This window comes from Prionailurus bengalensis, chromosome D4, assembly GCF_016509475.1.
Source record: "Prionailurus bengalensis isolate Pbe53 chromosome D4, Fcat_Pben_1.1_paternal_pri, whole genome shotgun sequence".
Taxonomy (NCBI): Eukaryota; Metazoa; Chordata; class Mammalia; order Carnivora; family Felidae; genus Prionailurus; species Prionailurus bengalensis.
Genome location: NC_057359.1, coordinates 66,487,185 through 66,507,580, shown reverse-complemented (window position 1 = coordinate 66,507,580; position 20,396 = coordinate 66,487,185). Strand labels below are relative to the sequence as shown.

At 42.3% G+C, this 20,396-nt stretch overlaps 1 protein-coding gene across 5 annotated transcripts in view; it reads left to right on the top strand.

The window, feature by feature from the left end:
* Nucleotides 1-20,396, top strand: part of ABCA1 (ATP binding cassette subfamily A member 1) — a 132,397-nt gene that overhangs the window by 47,362 nt on the left and 64,639 nt on the right. For all 5 annotated transcript variants that reach the window (XM_043565437.1, XM_043565433.1, XM_043565435.1 and 2 more), the window contains exons 6-7: nucleotides 5,669-5,790; nucleotides 7,817-7,993. In XM_043565437.1, coding sequence (XP_043421372.1) covers nucleotides 5,669-5,790; nucleotides 7,817-7,993 — 299 coding nt within the window. The remainder of the gene's footprint in view (nucleotides 1-5,668; nucleotides 5,791-7,816; nucleotides 7,994-20,396) is intronic.

Genomic DNA, 20,396 nt, shown 5'->3' with positions numbered 1-20,396 from the left:
GACCTGGTCCCCTCCAGCCCATTGCCCATTTGACAGGGTGAGGGCTGGAGACCCTCCTGGGGTCCTTTTAAGAAGAGTATCTGAGCTTTGGATGCTGACGGATCTCTTTCTGGACTTCTTTTTTTCATTTGCCTCCTCCACCCACTTCTCAAGCAGCTGATTGCTGTGGTTCCTTTTCATGTTGAACAAAAGAGACTACAGGGATCTTGAAACTTGAGCTGGGGACTGGAGGGTACTGACCGAGAGTAACCCCAGCCGGCTCTGCTGAAGGCTTCCCTCCTCCGCCTTCCTGCCCGCCCCGCCTTCCTTGCCCTTCCCGGTCCTCAGCTGCTCTCAGTCAGCCCGGAGAGAAGCAGAAGAAACACATAGTGTCATGAAAGCATCTTGCTGTGTGCGGGGCCTCTCCCCTGGCTGCCATGGAAGTGTTTCCTAAGCTTGGTCAGCGAGGCCTGGCCCAGAGGATTGGCAAGAAACTGAGGATTCTGTTCTGTTCTTCCTCAGCCTACAAACACACACTTCATTTGTTTTGTTCTTTAGACTCCAAACTCCTGAATTGGGTTTTTTTTGTCTTTGTTTTTGTTTTTGTTTCTTCTTTCTTTTGCCCTGCCTTTTTGCATCTAAAGCAAAGCTCTTGGGAAATGGACAGGCCACTGTTTGCTCCTTCAGGCACAACCAAGGGGGCTGAATTCAGTGGATGGAGTATTTCAGTTCATATTGGAGGCATTGCAGTAGGAAAGTTCTCCTGGCCTCCGGCTGGGTAGTGACTCTTGGTCTTCTCTGTGGGCAGCAGAGGCTCATGCTGAATTTAGTGACCAGTCCAGCTCTGTGATGACTGTGTTCTGTGACAGCATGTACACCCTCTTAGTTATCTAACTCTTTTCCTCTGAAAGAGTACTTTCACATTCTTGATCTCTGTTTTCGTGACAACCTGTGAATGTTATTAGCTCCATTTTATATCTAAGGAAACTGAGGCCCGCCCAGAGAGATTAAGAAAAGGGGAAAAGTGAAGTTCATGGCTGCACACTGAGGAGAGAGCAAAGCTGGGACTTGAATTCAGATCTTCCGGTGCCTCCCCTGTACTGGGCACTGCTGTGCTTTGAAACAGCAAAGTCCTGGCCCTCAAGGCTCTGGCTCTATTCTTCTGGCAAGAAAGATGGGTGCTCAGACAACTGTAGCTCGGTCTGAGTGCTGCTTGAGGGAAACACAGGAGGCCAACCGAGCACAGAGGACAGCTACCTAATCCAGCTTGAGGTGGGAAAGTCAGGGCAGGCTTCCTGGAGGAGGTGACTCATGGGCCAAGTCATAAAAAAAAGGGTAGGAGTTAGCTAGGACAAGGGGAAGAAGGACTGTTTCATACATCTGACTTTCTCCATATTCTTGGCTTCTCCACTCATTTTCTTGCCAACTACAGAATGGAAAAAACTGAGACCAGAGGTACAAAGCTACCTCACTCCTGTCTCCCACTACATGCCTTCCTCCCTTCTCTCCCATTCTACTCCCCAAATCTTAGGTTTTGAGAAATCTCCTCTATGTTTATCTGCTTGTCGATTTATTTATTCATTGAAAAACATTTATTTAGGACCTATAAGTACATAGCACTATGGCTACAGGGTGTCCTGGCCCCTGCCATGATGAGAGATCTCACTTGCCACAACCTCAAAAGAGATTTTTGGCCCTCTGTCGTTTTCCAGAATTTGGCTTCAGCCAGACTCTTCCCCGCTGCCTGAAGCACTTGCAGACAAGTCTCATCTTGGTCAAACACTTGGCATGAACTGCCTTCCTCTGGCTTTCTCATTCCTTCTTCTGCTTCATTGACATGTCTCTTCATCTCCCTTATCAGTCTTGGAAATTCCTTGAGGGCAAGGACCGTGTCCTTACCTTTTCCCTATACTTCACTAGAGTACACTGGTAAAGTCAGGTGAAAAAAAAAAAAACACCTTTTCAATAATCACAAAATTATTACCATTTATTATTCACTGTTCATGCTTTACCTGTGAATACCTCCAATCCTCATATCTTGGAAAGGTGGTGATAATGTTATCCTTACCTCTTAGGGAAGAAAAGTTGGTCTCAGGAAGGCAAAATGCATTTCTCAAAGGCACAATCAACAGCAGAGTCCAGCATCAAAATTAGGTTTTTCTGGCCTCACATCCCTGATCTTTCTACCACTCCATTGTTTCTCAGACTCAGCTAGAATTGCCTGGAGAGCTGTATAAAATTCTGATACTTGGGTGTCGGCTCCAAAAGTTCTGAGTAGATGTTGGGGGGTTGTAGCCTAGGCATTGGGATTTTTGTAACACTACCTATTTGTTTCTAATCAGAGCCAAAGTTGAGAACCAGTGCACCGTACCACATTGCTTTTCTTTGTCCACACTGGCTGTAGCTGGTGGTGGTGGTGGGGTGTGAATCTGAGTCTCCATGTGTGGTACGCATGTGACTGGAATGCGAGTTCTCTGTAGGCAGGGATCTTTGGCCTTCCCTGCTGCTCCCTGACCCAGCGACCTCACCACCCTGTGCACGTGCACTGCCAAGGGTTGTTGACTATTTAATTGGCCTCTTGGTTCTTTTGTCTCATCCAGGGGATTCACTGATAGATCACATCCAGCTGTTGCCATTCGCAGAGCCTGTTGACATAACAGAAGAGTCTTATAAACATACTTGCTGGTCTCAAGAGTGTTGCTCATGACCTAGACCCATTGCAAGTGCAGCCTAGGTCAGCCTCCCACACTTTAGCAACCCTCTTCTGGAGGGAGGAGGCTGTTGTGAAGTTCCCTAGCATAGTGTCCATGTCCTGCTCTGGCTTTTCACGCTCAGGAGGAATTTGTGGTTCATGAAGTCAGTGAGGGTCAGCTCATGTGTATACTCTGCTTTATACAGGGCTCAGAGATGTCTTTTTTCTTTCTTTTTTTTTTTTTTTTAACCCCTGTTTTATAAGTAAGGCAGTGGAGATGCAGCTTAGGTGAGATACCCTGGCAAATAAATGGATACAGAGCCCAGGTTTTCTGACCCCCATTGTGGTGTTTTCCCCATTGTTCCACAATGGTCAGTGTCTGGCTTTTCATGCCAGGCTTCAATTGAAGCTACTAGCTTTCTTACCTTCTTTCTCGTTTATCCCTACCACAGGGGTAAACACCTGGGTGTTACTTTGTGTCACTGGGAATATTAAGATAGGGGTCCTGATTACTCCTGGGGTGTAGCCTGAGAATTGTCCTGATATTTCTGGGCCCTTCTTGGATCTGCTCAACTGAAAGGAAATCTGTGATGCTGCTCAAATACTTTTGGAATATTCCCAGCCCTAATCCCACCTCCTATTATTTCTTATCCAGCCATCCTATTTTTGTAATGACCAGTAGTTCTTTGCCAGGCTCTGATCTGGGCACAGGGATACAGAAATAAAACACATATTCTGAGGGCACATGGCTGGCTCAGTCAGTAGAGCACATGACTCTTGTGAGTTCGAGCCCTACATTGAGTGTAGAGCTTGCTTAAAAAGCAACAACACATATTCTGTATACCAGTGGAGATAATATGCAAATAAAGCAACATTCCTTAAGGTATGGTCCCCAGACTCCCTACATTAGAAGTACAAGGAATGCTTATTAAAATGGAGATTCTCAGGTCCCACTGTAGATCCATTATTTCAGGATCTCTAGGAATTGGGCCCAAGAAACTGCATTTTAGTTTGCTTCTAAGTGAATCTGAGGTGCTCTGAGGTTTGGCAACTATAGGAATGAGCCCTGTGGTAACAGTATAGTGTCATATGTGATGGGGAGCACCAGGCAGGTGCACCTATGGAAGCAGCAGGCTGGTTGCTGTTTGCAGGAGCACCTGGTCTGAGGAGTAACACTAGCTGGGCAAATAACAGCCTCTTGAATGTGTCACAAGGAATAAATAGGCGTTAGCTGGTCAGGTGTAACCGGACAGTCATTTCTCTAGAGATGGGAAGATGTGAATCGTGCTTAATTTATCCTTTCTAGAACTCTAAATTATTAAAGTTTGCTTAAGAACAGACCTGGATCTGGCAGCAATGATGAGAGTCTGGTTGAGCTTTTGTGGCCTCCTCCTGCTTTATCTCATGACCTCCTTCAGCAACCAGTATTAAGCTTCACATTGTAGTCCCATTTGCAGATCACACCTCTATTTTGCTTCAGTTAAATGATTGGGTTTGCAAGGTTTGCCCTCTAGAGGTCTGTTAGTGCCTGGGCCTGTGGGCTGCAGTCTGCGAATGAGCATTGCTTAGTCACGTGGTTGTGATGAGCTGGTTTTCTCTTTATTGACAGAAGTTGGGTTATTAAGAAGGTGGGGCAGAAGGAGAAGTGGACACATGAAACAGGGGAGGGAAAACTGTACCATTTCAGAGTCAGGAGGGTCCCACCAAACATCTGGTTAGAAAACTCTCATTCTGGAGATAAAAAAGCCTGAGTGTCAGAAAGATGATTTCAAGTACCCAAATGATACCACCAGGCACAGCTTCCAACTCCAGGGACTAAACTTGAGGATTTCTCCGGCCAGTGCCTTTTCTGCTTTAATTACCAGACTGTACCTGGAAGGTTTATTATTTAAAAGGATTTTCTATGAAACCCCGTACCAATCCAGTCATGTAGCAGGGTGAATTTTTAAATATATGCTGTGTTTTCCTAAAGCCTGGCAGACCTGGGTTTTGGAGCTCTGTATCATTTGTTCCACAGTTGGAATTAAAATGAGACCACATCGGTCAAAGTGCTTTGATATGCGTAATGCTTCACACCAGCGGCTCTCAAAGTGTGGGGCCCAGACCTGCAGTATCCACATCACCTGGAAGCTCAAGGGAAATGTGAATTCTCTGGCCTCATCCCGGGCTGGCTGAATCAGAAACTCTGGGGGTGGTGTGGGGACCGATAATCTGTTTTAACAAGACCTCAGGTGATTCTGATGCCTACTCAAGTTTAGGAACAACTCTCCTGCAAAAGAGAAAATCAGCCCCTGGGGCTTGTGGGACTAAGGCTTTAAATGTCTCCGATTTGTAACTGAGATGGCATTGGGGAGACAGGAGCAGGGGTGTTAGTTTCACAAATTTCAGATGGGTCGGGCGAGATCACCTAAAGGGTTTGGTTTTTTTCCTCGAAAAGCAAGGAAAAGCTATGTGAGTGTGTGGAGCACTGTGGTGCTTTTGAGGCTAGGAGCACACGCTGACTGTGGTTCTACACATCTTCAGAAGACATTCTTTTCATCTCTCCTGTAAAGCAAAGCTCCCTGAACGTCATTTCTCTGTAGGCTTAAGCCAGGAACCTGTGGCTATCAATTTGTTTAAAACGAGGCCATTAGGGGGTACCCGGGTGGCTCTGTCAGTTAAGCTTCCAACTCTTGATTTCAGCTCAAGGTCTGAAGGTTTGTGAGCTTGAGCTCTGTGCTATGTGGAGCCCACTTGGGATTCATTCTCTTTCTCTTTCTCTCTCTCTCTCTCTCTTTCTCTCTCTCTCTCTCTGTCTCTCTCTGTACATGTGCATGCTCCCTCTCTCCCTCTATCTCTCAATAAACACACAAAAAAAAAGAAAGAAAGAAAAGAAAAAAGAAAAAAATAGTTAAAAAAATGAGGCCATCAATATTATTTTTCTCCACCTGCCCCATTGTGCTGACTACTTTTTTTTTTTAACTTATTAAATGAAAATAAAATACTATTTCTCGGCAGGCTTGAAGCTTCAGGATTTCCTAGTGGACAATGAAACCTTCTCTGGATTCCTGACTTACAACCTCTCTCTGCCAAGGCCTACTGTGGACAAAATGCTGGGGGCTGATGTCAGTCTCCACAAGGTAAGCTGTAAGATTCGGCTTCCTTGGGGGGCTGATGGCAGTTACATTGTTTGAGAGTCCCTGTCTTTGTAATGGTGCTCAAGTTCACCTTCACCATCTTTCACTTCTCTGCCCAGGCTGGCATTGCCCCACCATCCAGAGAGTGGAATGTGCAGCCTGGTGTCGTGGGCCAGCTGGTTGAGATAAAACTGGTTTCCTGCCTGTCAGCTAGCATTTGTTGATAACATCCCCCTAAAGGGGAAGGGAGATGAATTCAAGTTAACATAAACATTTAAAAAAAAATTTCTTTTACAGTTCTGAGATGGTAATCAGAGTTGAGGAGTATTGATCAGAGCAACTATCTATAAAATCTAAGACAGGAGATTTTAAAAGTTGATGCTTCCTTTAATGATGGACAAAAAAAATCTATAAGGAGAAATGTTTTTTTTTCCCCTTAATTTGTAAAACCAGGAAGTAATGGTAGTTTATGTAGAATTTTAACCTTAGATTCTCAGACCCCTTCCTTTGGCATAATTGGATATCATACAGCTCCTGGGCTGTGAGTAGCAGACCCTGATTGCATGGCTCTCGATTTTCATAGAAGGTTCTCCAGTGTATTCTCTGGCAGAAAGGGGCACTGCTTCTTTAGCCTGTCTCTTGTCTACACACTAGCTTATATCTTTACAATAAGCAGAAGTATTGGAAATGTTTATGCCTGATTAAAAAAAAAGTCTTCGTTTTATGTGATGTAGAATTTTTAAAATTAGAAAAATGTGCTTATTGTTTGCCCTTATAAAACGAGAAAAAAATATGCCTTGTGTTTACCAGTTGTATGGTCGGGAGATGGGCCAAAGGCAGCAGTGTTGTTAAAACAGTTGCATTTAGCATAATTTCCATTTCCCCCTGCCAGTTTCATCTCTGTCCCATCAGGTCAGTTTAAAATAAGGGGCATCCTACGCATGGAGGTGGTCCTTGCATAGTATTAGAATCTCTCTGTGGTCGGTGCTCTCAAACACCGATACTGAAGGTAGGCTGACCACAAGGACTACTTAGAGAAAGGAGGAAAACTGAAGTACACTTGCGTGTCTGGCAGTAGGTGAAAACTTACCGGAAACCATGGGAGGCCAAGTGCTCTGTAACGTTAGAAGGCTGCATAGGTCTGGAGAGGCTCTTGATCCATCACTCATTCTAGATTGCACTATGAGCAGGTCAAGCTGCATTAATTTAAACGGGAGAGGTAATAATGGAGTAATACAGAGTCTGCATCATCCATCCATTCCACAAATATTTACTGTCTGTAATGTTTCAGCACTGTGGACAAGAAAAGTGAGCAAGAAAACCAAGCCCCTCCTCTTACTGAATTTGCTGTCTAATTGGACAGTAAGGACCATGTATGAAGAAGGGCAGTTTATTGAGGCCCAGAAAAGCTAATTAAGTAAACAAAATACGGCCAAGGAAAGGCTCTCCAGGGGTCTGCTGTAATGAATACTTAAGAGTGACTTAGAATTGGCCTTCAATGAGATGAAAAAGAGGCTCAGCTTTCTGTTACTCTGCTCTGGGGCAAATCAAATGAAGAGTTCCAAATTCTGAAATTGTTTCAACATAGTTTTTTGGATCAGTGAAATAGCTATACCTACAAATAAATAGTATGAATGCTTTTTTTTTTTCATAATTTGGTCCAACCCCAGTTTAAGATCGCATAAGTTCCAAAATAATGGGAGTTTTTTTCTCTAATAAAAGTGGTTTCAGGAGTTTGAACTCTCAATTCCTATTTGCCGAATCATGTGTCCCATTTTTGAGACAAAGAGTTGAACTCAGGATTTCCCTTCACAAGGACAAGAGCGTGGGAGATGATGAGTCAAACACAACATTCAGGCTTTAAGTTTTATGTTGGATTGTGCCCTGATACATTCCAAAGTTGGGTAAAGAGATCTGATGCAGTGGACTATTGCAATTGTGTCCATTCTTCAAAGCTATATTGGCCCACCACCGACCCCATCTTCTTAATCCAGTTTCCCTTGACTCTTTTTGCATGAAATGCTTCCAGGTATTTTTGCAAGGTTACCAGTTACATTTGACCAATCTGTGCAGTGGATCAAAATTAGAAGAGGTGATTCAACTTGGTGACCAAGAAGTTTCCACGCTGTGCGGCTTGCCAAGGGAGAAACTGGATGCAGCAGAGCAAGTACTTCGTTCCAACGTGGACATCCTGAAGCCGATCCTGGTGAGTACGCTTGCTGTGTGGAGAAGCTTCAAGCACTAATACTTTTGGAATGTGAACATTTTCCCTGGACAACATAACTTTGTTTTTGTGGAAACATAAGCCTGGCTGGGAATTTGAGAGATAATTTAGCTCATTCGTATTCTGTTCTTTCAAACTTCTGGGCTTTTCCCCAAAAGGTAAAAGGGGGAAGAATGAGTTGGGTATGGCTCTGAGTCTAAACCTAAGGTCCCCTTGTGCCTGTTTCAATCAGAGAAAACCTATTTTTTATGTTGTGGGTTTTTTTTATATTGTAATTTGAGATTATAAGAGTTCATTTGAAGAAAGAGTTCTCCAGATTAAAAACAAAAAAATCTCAGAAATCTTTGGGAAGATGGACATCCATTCTTAAAAAGCATATCAACAAGGAGACACTGAGCTGTCACAGTGGGAGAACCTTAGAATTGGATGGGAGTACCCGTAATCATTAGATTAACCAATGACGGAATTACACTTACAGAAAAAGGAAATTGCAACAAAGTCTGATCAGCCTAGGAAGCAATAGTTCAGAGAAGCAGTCTGAGAGTATACATGTTCATTCTTAATCAAAGAATACAGACGGACCTGAGCATTTTGGCCATCAGAGGGTTGTGTATAGTTCTAGAACTGGTGGATTTCTTTGGTTTTTTGAGAGCTCTTGTGACCTGCCTCTCCAACAACAACATTTGGCATCCAGTGTTCTGATTTTCTCCTCACCAGATAGCACTCTGAGTTGTCAGTAGAATCTCTTAATACGAGGGAAAGAGCCTTGGAAGAAGTATGTGCCTGAAAAGAGATGTTCCTCATTATAAAAGCAAGAAATCAGAATCCTCTGGGACTTTGTGCAAGCATGATTTCTTTATAGGGAGATCCATTCTCCTGAGGGTTCTAAGAATGGTTTCTAGACTTTGTGCCTGGATTGTACCCTAGAAAGTGACCTTTAGAAACCTCTCCTGAGGTTTACATGCTAGACCGACTATCAAGAAGTTCTTGCAGCCTTGTTGGGACACCTGGGTGGCTTAGTCAGTTAAGCACCTGACTCTTGGTTTTGGCTCAGGTCATGATCTCACAGTTTTTGAGTTTGAGACCCACGTGGGGCTCTGTGCTGATGGTGCTAGGCCTGCTCGGGATTCTCTCTTTCCTCTTCTCTCTTTGCCCCTCACCGGCTTGTTCTCTTTGTCTCAATAAATAAACTTAAAAATTTTTATTATAAATTAAAAAAAATAAAGTTCTTGTATCCTCCTTGACTCTATGATGCTGTAGCTTCTGCCTGAGTAGGTAGTAAGAAAAATGGGTGAGTTTTAGGTTTTTTTTTTTTGTGGCAAGGTTGATGGTGAACCAGTTGGTATGAAGGGCGTAGGCGTAATGCTTAAGATCTGTTTTAGTTTGTAAAACATTTTTTTTAATGTTTTTATTTAGTTTTGAAGGAGAGACAGAGCGTGAGCAGGGGAGGAGCAGAGAGAGAGGAAGACATAGAATTTGAAGCAGTCAAGCAGCTCTAAGCTGTCAGCATAGAGCCCGATGTGGGGCTTGAACTCACGAACTGTGAGATCATGACCTGAGCTAAAGTCGGACGCTTAACCGACCGAGCCACCCAGGTGCCCTAAGATATGTTTTTGTTTTATTCCAGTAGTAGTATTTTCTGTTTCAGTTAAAAAAAAATACTGAGTTGCTTTGTTCAATAGTCTGGTATTCTATTGGTTAATGTTTCTATAGTATAATTTCAAATAAGATCTATATTTCTGAATGTGGATGTTTGCAGTCCCAGATGACTGGTCTCCGTGGCTACATTAGCTCATTTGTGCAGACACGTAGCCTGTTGGCACTTGTTGCATTGTGCCAGAAAGATGGTTATAAATGGTAGACCATTTCCTTGTATAGTTTTGGCTGTTTTGTCTTATTTCAGTACAAGGCAGAAATGTTCACTCAGCCAGAATGATGCACATTTTGGAAATAAGGGTGCTTTTAGAAGTCCTAGTAACTTACATTGGTGCCCATTCATCATTCGTTTCTGTTTAATCATTAAACACTTACTGTGTGCACAACCCAGAAAATCCTTCCACTCACACAATGTCTGAATTGGACTCCAAGTAGAATGACAGCACAGCCTTCGTGATCTGACAATCGCCAACTTAGGTTTCAACCGAAAATCCCTCCCTGGTTGGGAGGGTTGGCATGATAGGGTACATGGACATGTGCCATCAACACTGTCAGCTATGTTGCAGCCCATTCTGGTGTAGTTGTGTCTTCTTGATTTATGACTGGGTATTAAGGTCACTGCCATATGCTTTTTGCACATTTCTTATGCCCAGGGAGTATTTCTGGTTCTGCTTCTGCCTGTCTGCTGTTGCTGAAAACTCTGTCTCCATAAAGTCAGAAAATGAGGTTCTTGAATCATAGTGAGTGGTCAAAATTGTTCTGTGGAAAGGTGATTTTGGAGGATACCTTTGGGATAAAATGACTTCTAAACATTTTGAAATGTGACTCTCATTTCTTGAGTTAAACAGGGCCTTAATTGGAGCACTGGAATTGATACTGCATTCACATTAAGCAGACTTTTACTCCTGCCATTTGGTTAACATTTCAGCCACTTTGATGGTAGATGAATGTGACCTGCAACATCATTGCGCATGGGCAGTTAATCACACCAAGAAACACAACAGGAGAAGCAACCAGATGCCAGTCCCAGCCTTGGGGGGAGAGAAACTGTGCTGTCAATTTGTGTTTCTGTACCCAAAGCAGATTTTCAGGGAAGGCCTGTTTTGAAGCATTTCTCCTCTTATTTTTGTTTTTTGTTGTTTTTTTGTTTTTTGTTGTTGTCGGTGGTGGTATGGATGTGTCCCTGTTCTTCAGCCAAGATATTCTTTCTCCTGGGCCTCCTCTGTCTCCTGATGACCTTTGGACAATAGTGTTTAGACAACATGGGGGAGGTATGGCAGAGTGGCTGGGGGCATGGGCTTGAGGTCAGCTGCATCTAGGTTCAAAACTGCCTTAGCAGTTTTACCAGTTGGGTGACCTTCGATAAGTTTAGTGTCAGTAAGCCTCAGTTTCCTCTTCTTTTACATACAGATAATCTAGTTTACCCTTTGTTGTGATTATTGGTCGTGCATATGAAGAACATGACAAGGGGTCTGGCATGCATTAGGTGTTCAGTAAATAGAAGTTAATCATCACTAGAACTGTTTTCATGCTGAAGGCAATTGCTGGCGAGACAGAAATTTTCTTCTGTGTTAGGTATCCATCCTAACCAAGCAAAGTAGCTCTGAAGAACATTTCAGTGAAAATTTTTATTCTTTGCCTAGATATTATCAAGGCTTCTTACCTTCTAGATTCTTATTCAGGAGCATACCTCAATTATTTATACCTTGAATGAAAATGAATACTGGATGTCAGAATTCTATTGCATCCTTAAAGTTCTCTCGGATTAATAGTGGTTTCCATTAGGCATTCTTTTAATTTAAAAACCTATTCATTTATTGAACTATGTTGAGTTCATTTTATATGTCAGGTATGTTTTGGGAGCTAGACTGTGCTGAGATCCTCACAAAGATGGCTTCTGATGAGTACAAGGTTAGGTCAATACATGAAATATATGTCCAGGATACATGCATTTATGGAGGGAGACTTGTGTTCATAGTACTTGTACCATTGAGATAACCGCTAGCAGGGGATTGTAGCCATCTAGCAGTGACTTCTTTTTTTTTTTTTTTTTTTTTAATTTTTTAATGTTTGTTTATTTTTGAGAGAGAGAGAGAGAGTAGGGGAGGGGCAGAGAAGGAGACACAGAACTCGAAGTAGGCTCTAGGCTCCACGCTGTCAGCAGAGAGCCCGACATGGGGCTCAAACTCATGAACTGAGAAATCATGACCTGAGTGAAGTCGGATGCTTTACCAACTGAGCCACCCAGGCACCCAGCAGTGACTTCTTTTGTCTCACTGCTCAGCAAGGTGGATTTGGCTGTTCTAGTTGGCTGGGCAGGCGAACTTCCCCTTGCCTTCCTTGTGGGTCCTTCCTGAAGCAGCACCTACCTTTCTCAGACAGGAGAAATCTATATGGGGGCTTCTCTCTGCTGTCTTCCAGTAACTTCCAATCTGTTTTGGACTGCAAGCAGGAGCCATATTAGTGGATCAGCAAATTTTGGCCAGAGGGATCTGCTTCTCTTGTCAAGTCCTTGCTGATTGCATTTGTTCTTTTATTGCTGTAACAAATAGCCACACACCTAGCAGCTTAAAACAAAATGAATTTATTAGTTCATAATCCTGTAGGCCAGAAGTCTGGGTACAGTGTGGTTCACCTGGGCCTACTCCTTATTGTTGCACAAGATTGAAATCAAAGGGTTTACAGAGCTGTATTCCTTTTTCGAGGCTCTGAGGATGCCTCTGCTTCTGAGCTCATTCAGGCTGTTAGCTGAATTCAGTTCCTTGCAGTTGTAGGACTGAGGTCTCTGTTTCCTGGCTGGATGTCAGCTAGAGGTGGGTCTTTGGTCCTAGAGGCTGCCATCATTCCTTCCCATGATTTTCATGTGGCCCCTGTTCCAGCCACAGTGGGTTAAGACCCCCTCATGCTTTAAATTTCTGTATTTTTCTCTGCCACATCTCTCTGCTTCTAGCCAGAGAAAGTTCTCTCACTTTATGGGTTCATGTGATTAGATTGGACTCATCTAGATGATATAGGATAATCTCCCTGTTTTAGCCTCTATAACTTTAATTATATCTGTAAAGTATAATTTACCATGTGATCTAACATATTCAGGTACCTGGGACTAGGATGTGGACTGCTTTGGGGAGGGCACTCATCCTGCCACAGATGTCTTTTAACTGAAAGGTATATTTCATTATGTCTTTGAAGTGCTTCCTCAGTGCTCTCGGCTTTTTATTAACCCCTCGTCAGCTCTGTACATTTTCTTGCCCATATTCTGAGAGAGACTCTAAAGCATAATAAACACTACCCATTAGGGTTTTTAATGCAAAAACCAAAGACAGCAATGACTTTGTGAAGTAGAATGTCTCTGAACAAGATGTGACTTAAAAGACTGTTGTAAGGCACCAAAGCTTCAGCCATGAGCATGGCAGACAAATGCACGTGGAGCTTTTATTCTAGTGGGCACTGGGAACCAACTTTTAGGCTGACATTGGGAATTTGAGGAATACTTCACAGGTCCTAGGTCTGTAGAGTGAGGGCTATCCTCTCATTCCAGCTTCACTAACGAACCCCCAGAAGCTCCCTAACAACAATCTTTGCCAGCATGGGACACTGTAAGCCATGGTGGAAAGAATGTGGGGTTAGATAGGCTTGCCTTCTGGTCTTGGCTCGCCATTGTCTTGGTGATGTGAAAATGGTGTCTGATTCTTGAGTTAGGAAGGAAAAGCATACGGACTTCTCTCCATCTTCGTAGCAACTTGGGTATTGCACAACCATGTAGTTAGATCGTCTTGACCTCTGATGATACCTTTACCCTGGAAGGGAAAGTTCTGTTTCTGTAGAACAAAGAGTTCTGTTCACATGTCTTCTTATACATGCAGCATATTCTTGCAAAGGCAGAACTCAGTTCATGGGACAAAGGATGTAAAGTGAGTGGTGCCCTGAGGTCCCTAGAAGACCAGTGATCTCACAGCTGGGCTGTGTATAGATTGAAGGAACAGATGGAGAAGGGGTGAACGAAGTCATTCTTGTCTTGAAAGCTCTTTGTTTAGCGTCTTCTTGATCCTTAGACAAAGGCTTAGAATATAGATGGGGCTTGGCTCATTCCTTTTTGGGGCTGCATACTTGAACTTATCACATCCAGCCCTTAAAGCATTTGTGTGAGGTTTTTTTTTTTTTTTTTTTTTTTTTTTGCAGGAGAAAACAGCTGCTTTTCTTCTCCTGCATAAAACTCAGACGCTTGTGGGAGGTATCAGATTTTGTTTGGCCTTGTTTGATGGTACTGCCCATCAAACAGATGGTACACCTGTTTTCAGTACATGCTTTCATCTGGCAATCAGCTGCAATCCTTACATTTGGTAAATGACATACCTCAAGGATTGACTCTCAAGACTGTGTTTACTTAATTCCTATAGGTAAAGGGGAGCACACAACTAGAGCTAAATTGGTGAATATAGCAGAATGTTAATAGGACTATTCAACTCTATCTGTACAGACATTTTTGCCTCAGTTATACTATTTTTTCCTTGAAGAGTGCCACTCTTCCTCCCACTCCCCCCCCCCTGCCCCCCGCCTTTGGACCTTAGATTCCTTCTTTTTTTTTTTTTTTTATTAATTTCTTTAAAATTTAAATCCAAGTTAACATATAATAATGATTCAGGACTAGAATTTAGTTATTCATCACTTCCTGTAACACCCAGTACTCATCACAACAAGTGCCTCCTTAATGCCCATCACCCATTTAACCCATCCCCCACTCAAAACCCCACCAGCAATGCTTGGTTTGTTCTCTGTATTTAAAAGTCACTTATTGTCTGGGCGCCTGGGTGGCTCACTTGGTTAAGCGTCCAACTTTGGCTCAGGTCATGATCTCACAGCTTGTGGGTTCGAGCCCCATGTCGGGCTCTGTTTTTTTTTTTTTTTTTTTTTAAAGTCTCTTACTGTTTGTCTCCCTCTCTGTTTTCATCTTATTTTTCCTTCCTTTCCCCTATGTTCATCTGTTCTGTTTCTTAAATTCCACATATGAGTAAAATCATCTGATATTTGTCTTTTTCTGACTGACTTATTTCACTTAGCATAATATACTCTATTTCTTAAATAAAGGTTTAGATTTTATTTGGTCCTAAATTCTGTGGTAGTAGATGTATTTAACTGTTAAGAAACCGCAAAAAAGTATTTAATGCATTAAACACATCACATTTAAAACTTAATATTTAAATTGTTGAATTGTTTTTAAAAGATTAGTTCCTCCCTCAGACAGGAGTTTTATAGTTCCCTACTTTGACAAGAAATATTAAAATATTCCTCAAAGGAAAACTTCATTGTCATGTAAATCATTGGAAAGAGATAGGATATCTTCTGGGCAGTGTGGTCTTTGTGCCTGGTATCTGGCTTACTTATTTTCAATTTGAACTAAAACATATTGTCCTAGCCCTGAGTCGGATTTTCTGAATATGGGCAAAGTGAAGTAGAGATTTTTAGCCTACTTTGAGGGAATTTAAGAGAGGTTTGAAATGTCCTAAGGAACCCAAAGTAACATGCATTTGCAGGGGGAAAATAAAATTGTGCATTGTATTGAAAATCTTATTCAAATACATATACACCCACATTATTCGGTAGTAGAGTCCCTGAAAAATTGAGGGATGAGGATAAGATTTTTATAAACTGAAAAGAGTTTTCAATTAGACTTAATTTCACAGATGTTCTGTCTTCTGTTTCTATTTGGTTGTGACTTCTAATGCATTGATAATATTCTCTCCCAGGCTTTATTTTGTATAGTGATCATCCATAAGCAAACACTTAAATTAATTCATTCAGCAAATATTGAGCCCCAGTCTGTGCCATGCACTGGGCCAGGGACACGGTGGTGAGCAAGGTACAGCTTTCTTTGTTTCCCTGCTGCTGGGCAGTGAATGGGACAGGCCAGGAATCCAGCACATGCATCCTCAAAAAGGAAGGCCGCAGAAGCCCAGGAATTGTCACCCTTCGCTGCCAATGTCTGCAGAGCCAGGTTTGGGCTCATCCTGGGGGAGGAAGAGAGTTGATAGACAGTTGTATGGTAGTTTTGTGGGGGGATTACTGTTCTCAGATTCCAGGTGAGGAGGTTGATGTACCACTGGGCATCCTTGAGGGTCCCTTGCCAGCAGGTTTTGGCTGGCCACAGACTGGTTCAGTGTGGAATCTGTGCATGAGAAGAAACTCTCATGCCTTTCCAAATCGGCCAGCCCAATACCAGGGGCTCCTCCTCAAGAATTCACTGGTCACTCTTAAAACACTGCAGATGCTGAACCCTGCAACTTTCCTACCTTCTGAGGAAAGGAAACCAGATCATGACTGTTCTGAGGTGACTGATAAAGTATTGGCAAGCTGCCCAGATCTGTATGACCAGGCTGGACAGAACCCAGACCTCACCTTGTTCAGTGATGGTAGCAGTTTCATCTACGTTCAAAAGGCAGGGTATGCAATGACATGCCTTAATCTGAGCCCTCACCATTTGCAAGGACAAGCAAGTCAACTGACTCCCAGTACGCAGGCCTCAATGGGGCCCTCCTAACCCAGTCTTTGAGGATTAGGAAAGAAGCCTCTGTTAAGTTGGGACCTAAAGAATAAAAGTTAGCCAGGTAAAGAACAGGGAGAAGAAGTTCCAGACAGAAGACATGGTTTGTGTATGAAGAAGATGGTATTTAGGGGAACTGCACATCACTGAGTAGTTTATAGTGGAGCAGATGGAGCTATGGGAAGCTTGATGGGAGAAGGAATAGTAAGATGAGATTGTGGAGGTGACCACAGATGAACTGATGAGGTAAACTTTGAGGAGCTATATTAGGCCGATGGGCCTCATCCTTAGAGCAAGGGAACCCACCCAAATGTTCCGGAGGGTGGGTGACTTGATGAGGTGAATTTAAATGCCCTTTGAGGCAGGACTCCTATCAGACCATCTCTTGGGCTTTTCTCTTGCTTTTGGCTTTTCTTCCATAGACATTTCCTGGGTGCCAGCTTATTCTGTGTCAGGAACTATGTTGGATGCTGAGTTGAAATAAAACACCAGCTCAGAAATTAAAGTCAAATTGACTTTGCTAGGTTACTGCCTTTTTAATTTCCAGTCTTTTACAATTTAGTTAAGCTAGTAGGATGAAAGACTGTAATGAAATTGTCTGTTAGGCCCAGAAAAGACGGGGGCACAATGGCCTTTGTCATTCTTGGGCCAGCATTCCATAATGTCATGCTTTTAGGCAATGTTGCACTGTTGCGATTAACACATTTTGCAGAAATGGGTGGGAGCCTTCAAGTAATACAATACACACTTGTCTGTTCTTCCTGTAATGATATTACAGTATTTAGTTATGATCTAAAAATATCTCATAATACATGAATTCTGGTTAGCTTCACACAGGTCATATAGTCCTGGCTCAAGGTTTTATCTTTGCTCTTACTGTCTTTTTCACTTGCTTCCTGCGGTCAGTGGGGGACCTACAGGAGTTCATAGCCAAGGGAATATTTTTGTTTAGGAAAATAATAGTAGGAATTCAAAACTGTAAATTGTTTACTGGAAGTGTTTGGAAATACCAGTTGGCAAGCTTTGCCTGCCTTTGTCAAGTATTAGCAGGAGACGACAGTTAAGAGTAGGTACAGGCACATGGTTCTCAGGCTTCATTTTGTGGCTTGGTTTTAGGGCATGTTTCCTGGGGTTAATTTTATTTAGGGAATTTAGACATCTTTCACAGCTTGATAGGTAGTCAAGCCAGTTTACACTCTTTATGCTTCTTTAACTCCTGCCCACGCCCCATCCTTTCCTCCTTCTCCCTTTTTTATGTCTCATTTAATTAAAAAGAAAAGTATGAAACAGTTAAAACTCACAAAAAGGCACAGAGAATAGTATAAAGAACACCCCTGTTTCATCATCCATCGTTTGCCTTGCTTGCTTCAGATTCTTTTCAAGAAAGAAAACGTGACAGGTATCCTCGATGCCACATGTGTGTCCCCATCTCTTTCCTCAGAGGTAATCACGATCCTGGAGTTCCATGTTTTTATGCTTGGTACCATTTATATGTTTTTGCATTCTGCTAATAACATTATATGGTATTGGTTTGTAGTGTTCACGTTGTATAAATATGCATATTGATCTGCGGCTTGTCTTTTTCACTCAGCATTGTTCTTGGGATTTATCACTATTGATACATGTGGCATCTGATTCATCTTAGATGTTGCATGGTATTCCCTTTTTATATGTAAATTTTATTTTAAAAAGTTTTTTTAAATGTTTATTTTTGAGAGAGAGACAGAGTGAGAGTGGGGGAGGGGCAGAGAGAGAGGGAGACACAGAATCCGAAGCAGGCTCCAGGTTCTGAGCCATCAGCACAGAACCCACGGACCACGAGAGCATGACCTGAGCTGGAGTCGGACGCTTAACTGAGCCACCCAGACGCCCCTATACCTAAACTTCAAAAAATCCATTTGTCTATGGCTTAGATTTTTCATTGTTTATGGTGTGTGTTGGTGCCTACTTTCTGCTTTTAAAAGTTGGAGTCATTTTTGCCACCTTGGTTTGGACTTTTTATATTTTGAGAAGGCCTTCCCACCCCAAGTTCATAAGTACATTTTCTGCTATGTATTTGTAACTTTTCTTTTTTTACTTTTAGCTCTGTAATTTACCAAGAACTTAATTTTATATAGAGGTGTGAGATACAAAATATTAACTTTTCTTAAATGAATGACTAGTTCCAGCGACACTAATTGATTAGCCCATCCTTTCTCCATGAATTTGTATTATTAAGTTCGCAGATTCCCATCAGTCTGTTCCCTGTATTTACTTTTCCAAACACAGAAAAGTAAAAATGAGCCCTGAGCAAAATACCTGGATGATCTGAGCTTTAAACGATGCTGAATTTGAATGGTATATGTGTGTTCTTTTTTTTTAAACCCTGTAATGTTAACCCACACTTGTGTACAACTCTACCAATACATCTTCGAAAGTGGGAATTTATTTGTCTGGGCAATAGGTTGCCAATACTTACGTTCGTGAACACTGAGCATTTAATCTCAACAATTAGTGTAAAAAGAGATCCTAATAATGATGTTGATTGTCCTATTACTTGCGGATGGATTCAGCCAATGCTTCTCTTAGAGACCAAAACCTGGGAACAGTTTAAACCAACCAGAGCTCAGACCACTGACAGCAGCCACATAGTAAGATGCAGTATTGCATTTGTATCTGAATATGTAAAGGTCTGATATCCACGGTAAATGTGATGAAGTCCTTAGATTTAGGTCTGTGGTCCACTGTGTTGCTTGTGGGTGAAATACGCATGGAGTTTTGCTGAATTGTGTAGCTTTTAAAACAAGAAGAATAAGCCTGCCCCAAAGGTAAGACCTTTAAGTTGAAAAACCTGATGGAAAAATTGTTACCTATGCAAGTTTATGTTCATTCAGGTGAGGAAGACCTAGTCTGAAAACAACATGAACTGCCAATTGATCTGTACCCTTCAGGGGAAAGATGACTGCTACCGGTGACAACAAGCCAGTGTTTTAGCTAAGGTTTTAGATACCTGGTCTTTTGCACTTAGTGGCTGCCCAGCCACTCACTTCGTGTGGTGTTCTGGCCTCCTCTGCATTTGGCACCATTTCTGATCCCATTCAAGTCCAGGTGAACTGACTGGCTTCACCATCCAAAGCAGATAGCATCGTGTTGACCAGACGTGGAATGCACAAACAACCACCTTTGTGCAAAGCATGCTGTGAAAAAAAGGCGTGAACATTGTCCGGGGGCCATTGGCGTAGTGGTTCTCAAACTTCTATGTGTAAAAAAAGTCCTGAGGCTTCCTGGCTCACATGTCTAGCATCTGAATCAGTAGGTCGCAGAGGGCTGGGAGACTGCATGTTTAACAAGCCACCTAAGACCACACTGTGTCAGCGAAACCTGGTCACGCACAATTCTGTCAAGTTCCATTGGTACCATGTAATGCCATATTTCCTTTTTGTAGATTCACTTCTTTTGCTTAAATAGATCTAGTTAGGAAAAAATACTATACCTTTGCTGTAAAGGTAAAATCAGTATCACTATATATAGAAGGTACACATACATGTGCATTAAGATAAATGTGTGTGTGCCTATATGTGTGTGTATATATATGTAGGTATAGATATACACATATACCTAAACATAGGTTATGACTTTTCCTTCAGGTTTTTCAATTTAAATGGCAGCTTTGGGGCAATTTTGTGTGTGTGTGTGTGTGTGTTTGTGTATATGTGTGATGTAAATAGAATATTTATATTTCATCCACTGAACATTACTTAATATAGTATACGTTTCATCCACTTAACATCTTTTGTTTCAGTTTTGCAAACACTGAGAAAAAGGGATTGTAGGGAAGAAAGAAGCATTTCATCTCAAGCCTTCAGGAATTAGGTTTTAGCCTTGCACTGAAGAGTATTAACGTTAGTAATCCTACATTGGGTGTGGCTGATGTGCTTTGAGAGGACAATGGTAGCTCTCTGCTTAGCAGAGGGCGGGCCTCTCAACAGGAGAAACAGTTCTTGGAGAGCTAGCCAGGAAGCGGAAGGGAGGATGTATGCCTTTTCTGGAACTGGAAAACCCTTCAGTTTTGGTAGTAAACTTTTAAGGAAGGGAAGAGAAAGGCAGGGGTGAAATTTCTGAGAATTGTGAGGACGTGCTATGTGCCAGGCACTGCATAAGGCGCTCTGCACATGGCCTGTAATTCAGTGTCCTTGACAGTGCTGAGATACC